Source organism: Oncorhynchus clarkii, chromosome 19 (assembly GCF_045791955.1).
Source record: "Oncorhynchus clarkii lewisi isolate Uvic-CL-2024 chromosome 19, UVic_Ocla_1.0, whole genome shotgun sequence".
In the NCBI taxonomy this organism is placed as follows: Eukaryota; Metazoa; Chordata; class Actinopteri; order Salmoniformes; family Salmonidae; genus Oncorhynchus; species Oncorhynchus clarkii.
The window spans coordinates 4,043,049-4,049,048 of NC_092165.1; the positions used below are offsets into that span (position 1 = coordinate 4,043,049).

General features: G+C 47.5%; 1 protein-coding gene across 1 annotated transcript in view; it reads left to right on the plus strand.

Annotated features, from left to right (window-relative positions):
* LOC139374612 (huntingtin) overlaps positions 1 to 6,000 on the plus strand; it is a 137,888-nt gene that overhangs the window by 16,814 nt on the left and 115,074 nt on the right. Inside the window, exons 3-4 of the mRNA XM_071115640.1 lie at positions 4,275 to 4,395; positions 5,288 to 5,347. Of these exons, the coding sequence (XP_070971741.1) occupies positions 4,275 to 4,395; positions 5,288 to 5,347 (181 nt within the window). The remainder of the gene's footprint in view (positions 1 to 4,274; positions 4,396 to 5,287; positions 5,348 to 6,000) is intronic.

Here is a 6,000-nt window from a genome sequence, read left to right on the forward strand (position 1 = left end):
TATTTATGGTTATATGTTGATCAGGGTTTAGGATACAGTATATTTATGGTTACATGTTGATCAGGGATACAGTATATTTATGGTTATATGTTGATCAGGGTTTAGGATACAGTATATTTATGGTTATATGTTGATCAGGGTTTAGGATACAGTATATTTATGGTTATATGTTGATCAGGGATACAGTATATTTATGGTTATATGTTGATCAGGGTTTAGGATACAGTATATTTATGGTTATATGTTGATCAGGGATACAGTATATTTATGGTTATATGTTGATCAGGGTTTAGGATACAGTATATTTATGGTTATATGTTGATCAGGGTTTAGGATACAGTATATTTATGGTTATATGTTGATCAGGGTTTAGGATACAGTATATTTATGGTTATATGTTGATCAGGGTTTAGGATACAGTATATTTATGGTTATATGTTGATCAGGGTTTAGGATACTGTATATTTATGGTTATATGTTGATCAGGGTTTAGGATACAGTATATTTATGGTTATATGTTGATCAGGGTTTAGGATACATCATCCAATCAATTTATAACATTTTTGACATGCGTTTTTCAGTGTTTTTGTTGTTGTTATTCTGTCTCTCACTGTTCAAATAAACCTTCCATTAAAATTATAGACGGATCATTTCTTTGTCAGTGGGAAAACGTACAAAATCAGCAGGGGATGAAATACTTTTTCCCCCTCACTGTATATAGAGGCTTTTTAAAGAGCTGCTCATCCCTGTACGGTACTGAGAGGTGCTCATCCCTGTACGGTACTGAGAGGTGCTCATCCCTGTACGGTACTGAGAGGTGCTCATCCCTGTACGGTACTGAGAGATGCTCATCCCTGTACGGTACTGAGAGGTGCTCATCCCTGTACGGTACTGAGAGGTGCTCATCCCTGTACGGTACTGAGAGGTGCTCATCCCTGTACGGTACTGAGAGGTGCTCATCCCTGTACGGTACTGAGAGGTGCTCATCCCTGTACGGTACTGAGAGGTGCTCATCCCTGTACGTATACCATATTGGCTGTAGACTTGTAGACCAGTATAGTTCTGTTGGCTCAGTTTCTGAAACCACATGTATCATATTGGCTGTAGACCAGTATAGTTCTGTTGGTTCTGTTTCTGAAACCATATATCATATTGGCTGTAGACCAGTATAGTTCTGTTGGCTCTGTTTCTGAAACCACATATATCATATTGGCTGTAGACCAGTATAGTTCTGTTGGTTCTGTTTCTGAAACCATATATCATATTGGCTGTAGACCAGTATCGTTCTGTTGGTTCTGTTTCTGAAACCACATATATCATATTGGCTGTAGACCAGTATAGTTCTGTTGGCTCTGTTTCTGAAACCACATATATCATATTGGCTGTAGACCAGTATAGGTCTGTTGGTTCTGTTTCTGAAACCACATATATCATATTGGCTGTAGACCAGTATAGTTCTGTTGGCTCTGTTTCTGAAACCACATATATCATATTGGCTGTAGACCAGTATCGTCAGTGATTTCTATTTCAGTCCAGAAGCACCTTTTAGCAGATTCGTCAACATCCGGCTCTTCTGGTTGTCAGGGATACAGATTTTTTTCAACCTAGTATCTTGTTCCTCTTGGAAACCTGGATGTGGGATCTCGGGCTTAGGCGTTCCTCTTACGCCTGCTACGTTAGATTAGTTCAGAGGTCATGAACTAGAGACATTACACATCGAGGGGGGGGGGGGGGGGGGGGGTTAGAACGAGTTTTGTGTGGAGGGGGGATATCAGAATGAGGTGTGTGAGGGGGGGGTATCAGAATGAGGTGTGTGTGGAGGGGAGGTTATCAGAATGAGGTGTGTGTGGAGGGGGGGTATCAGAATGAGGTGTGTGTGGAGGGGGGGTATCAGAATGAGGTGTGTGTGGAGGTGGGGGGGGTATCAGAATGAGGTGTGTGGGGGGGGTATCAGAATGAGGTGTGTGTGGAGGGGAGGTTATCAGAATGAGGTGTGTGTGGAGGGGAGGTTATCAGAATGAGGTGTGTGTGGAGGGGGGGTATCAGAATGAGGTGTGTGTGGAGGGGGGGTATCATAATGAGGTGTGTGTGGAGGGGGGGTATCAGAATGAGGTGTGTGTGGAGGGGGGGGTATCAGAATGAGATGTGTGTGGAGGGGGGGTATCAGAATGAGGTGTGTGTGGAGGGGGGGTATCAGAATGAGGTGTGTGTGGAGGGGGGGTATCAGAATGAGGTGTGTGTGGAGGGGGGGTATCAGAATGAGGTGTGTGGGGAGGGGGGGTATCAGACTGAGGTGTGTGTGAAGGGGGGGTATCAGAATGAGGTGTGTGTGGAGGGGGGGTATCAGAATGAGGTGTGTGTGGAGGTGGGGGGGGGTATCAGAATGAGGTGTGTGAGGGGGGGTATCAGAATGAGGTGTGTGAGGGGGGGTATCAGAATGAGGTGTGTGTGTGGGGGGGGTATCAGAATGAGGTGTGTGTGGAGGGGGGATATCAGAATGAGGTGTGTGAGGGGGGGTATCAGAATGAGGTGTGTGTGGAGGGGAGGTTATCAGAATGAGGTGTGTGTGGAGGGGGGGTATCAGAATGAGGTGTGTGTGGAGGGGGGGGTATCAGAATGAGATGTGTGTGAAGGGGGGGTATCAGAATGAGGTGTGTGTGGAGGGGGGGTATCAGAATGAGGTGTGTGTGGAGGTGGGGGGGGTATCAGAATGAGGTGTGTGGGGGGGGTATCAGAATGAGGTGTGTGTGGAGGGGAGGTTATCAGAATGAGGTGTGTGTGGAGGGGGGGTATCAGAATGAGGTGTGTGTGGAGGGGGGGGTATCATAATGAGGTGTGTGTGGAGGGGGGGTATCAGAATGAGGTGTGTGTGGAGGGGGGGGTATCAGAATGAGATGTGTGTGGAGGGGGGGTATCAGAATGAGGTGTGTGTGGAGGGGGGGTATCAGAATGAGGTGTGTGTGGAGGGGGGGTATCAGAATGAGGTGTGTGTGGAGGGGGGGTATCAGAATGAGGTGTGTGTGGAGGGGGGGTATCAGAATGAGGTGTGTGGGGAGGGGGGGTATCAGACTGAGGTGTGTGTGAAGGGGGGGTATCAGAATGAGGTGTGTGTGGAGGGGGGGTATCAGAATGAGGTGTGTGTGGAGGTGGGGGGGGGGTATCAGAATGAGGTGTGTGAGGGGGGGTATCAGAATGAGGTGTGTGAGGGGGGGTATCAGAATGAGGTGTGTGTGTGGGGGGGGTATCAGAATGAGGTGTGTGTGGAGGGGGGGGTATCAGAATGAGGTGTGTGTGGAGGGGGGGGGGTGTATCAGAATGAGGTGGGTGAGGGGGTATCAGAACGAGGTGGGTGAGGGGGGGGGGGGGGGTATCAGAACGAGGTGTGTGAGGGGGGGGTCAGAACGAGGTGGGTGAGGGGGGGTATCAGAATGAGGTGTGTGTGGAGGGGGGGTATCAGAATGAGGTGTGTGTGGAGGGGAGGTATCAGAATGAGGTGTGTGTGGAGGGGGGGGGGGGGGGTTATCAGAATGAGGTGTGTGGAGGGGGTATCAGAATGAGGTGTGTGTGGAGGGGGGGTATCAGAATGAGGTGTGTGTGGAGGAGGGGGGGTGTATCAGAATGAGGTGTGTAGGGGGGGGGGGGTGTATCAGAATGAGGTGGGTGAGGGGGTATCAGAACGAGGTGTGTGAGAGGGGAGGTCAGAACGAGGTGGGTGAGGGGGGGGGGTTATCAGAATGAGAAGTGTGAGGGGGGGGGGGTATCAGAATGAGGTGTGTGTGGAGGGGGGGTCTCAGAATGAGGTGTGTGGGGGGGGTATCAGAATGAGGTGGTTGAGGGGGGGTCAGAACGAAGGGGGTGCGAGGGTATCAGAACGAGGTGGGTGATGGGCGGGTAACAGAACGAGGTGGTTGAGGGGGGGTCAGAACGAGGTGCGTGAGGGGGGGTATCAGAATGAGGTGGGTGAGGGGGGGTCAGAACGAGGTGGGTGAGGGGAGGTATCAGAATGAGGTGTGTGGGGGGGGTATTAGAAGGAGGTGTGTGGGGGGGGGGTATCAGAACGAGGTGGGTGAGGGGGGGTATCAGAACGAGGTGTGTGGGGGGGGTATCAGAATGAGGTGTGTGGGGGGGGGGTATCAGAATGAGGTGTGTGGGGGGTATTAGAAGGAGGTGTGTGGGGGGGGGGGTATCAGAGTGAGGTGTGTGGGGGGGGGGTATCAGAATGAGGTGTGTGTTTAATGACAGTTCCTCTCTTGTCTCTATGGCTGTGGGACTAGAACGTCTCCGGAGTTCCAGAAGCTTCTGGGTATCGCCATGGAGATGTTCTTGCTGTGCAGCGACGACAGAGAGTCGGACGTCAGGATGGTGGCAGACGAGTGCCTGAACAAAATCATCAAAGTGAGTGAGAACCCCATCTTCTGCTCTCCTCAGACCTATATGTTATGGCTCTCTTTCTCTCCAACTAGTTCTCGCTCTAGTTCTCTCTCTAGTTCTCTCTATCTAGTTCTCTCTTGTTCTTTCTATCTAGTTCTCTCTCTAGTTCTCTCTATCTAGTTCTCTCTTGTTCTCTCTATCTAGTTCTCTCTCTTTCTCTCTATCTAGTTCTCTCTCTATTTAGTTTTCTCTCTTTCTAGTTCTCTCTCTTTCTCTCTATCTAGTTCTCTCTCTATCTAGTTCTCTCTCTTTCTCTATCTAGTTCTCTCTCTTTCTCTCTATCTAGTTATTTCTCTCTTTCTCTATCTAGTTCTCTCTCTTTCTCTATCTAGTTCTCTCTATCTAGTTCTCTCTATCTAGTTCTCTCTCTTTCTCTATCTAGTTCTCTCTCTTTCTCTCTATCTAGTTATTTCTCTCTTTCTCTATCTAGTTCTCTCTCTTTCTCTCTATCTAGTTCTCTCTCTTTCTCTCTATCTAGTTCTTTCTCTCTTTCTCTCTATCTAGTTCTCTCTCTTTCTCTCTATCTAGTTCTTTCTCTCTTTCTCTCTATCTAGTTCTTTCTCTCTTTGTCTCTATCTAGTTCTTTTTCTCTATCTAGTTCTCTCTCTTTCTCTATCTAGTTCTTTCTCTCTATCTAGTTCTCTCTCGTTCTCTCTCTAGTTCTCTATCTATCTAGTTCTCTCTCGTTCTCTCTATCTAGTTCTCTCTCGTTCTCTCTCTAGTTCTCTCTATCTAGTTATCTCTCGTTCTCTCTATCTAGTTCTCTCTCTCTAGTTCTCTCTCTAGTTCTCTATCTAGTTCTCTATCTAGTTCTGTCAGGTTGTAGTTTTTACTTCTCTCTGTCTCTCTCTGTCAGGCGCTGATGGACTCCAACCTGCCCAGACTTCAGCTGGAGCTCTACAAAGAAATTAAAAAGGTTTGTAGATAAAGTTGTTGTTGTTGTTGTTATGGAGTCCTGTTGTTATGGAGTCCTGTTGTTATGGAGTCCTGTTGTTATGGAGTCCTCTGTTGTTATGGAGTCCTGTTGTTATGGAGTCCTGTTGTTATGGAGTCCTGTTGTTATGGAGTCCTGTTGTTATGGAGTCCTGTTGTTATGGAGTCCTGTTGTTATGGAGTCCTGTTGTTATGGAGTCCTGTTGTTATGGAATCCTGTTGTTATGGAATCCTGTTGTTATGGAGTCCTGTTGTTATGGAGTCCTGTTGTTATGGAGTCCTGTTGTTATGGAGTCCTGTTGTTATGGAGTCCTGTTGTTATGGAGTCGAGTTGTTATGGAGTCCTCTGTTGTTATGGAGTCCTCTGTTGTTATGGAGTCCTCTGTTGTTATGGAGTCCTCTGTTGTTATGGAGTCCTCTGTTGTTATGGAGTCCTCTGTTGTTATGGAGTCCTCTGTTGTTATGGAGTCCTGCTGTTATGGAGTCCTGCTGTTATGGAGTCCTCTGTTGTTATGGAGTCCTCTGTTGTTATGGAGTCCTCTGTTGTTATGGAGTCCTGTTCACTGATCCTCAATGGATTGATGTGGTGACTGATGATGATGACGATGAAGAGTAAGACGAATATTATGACAAATG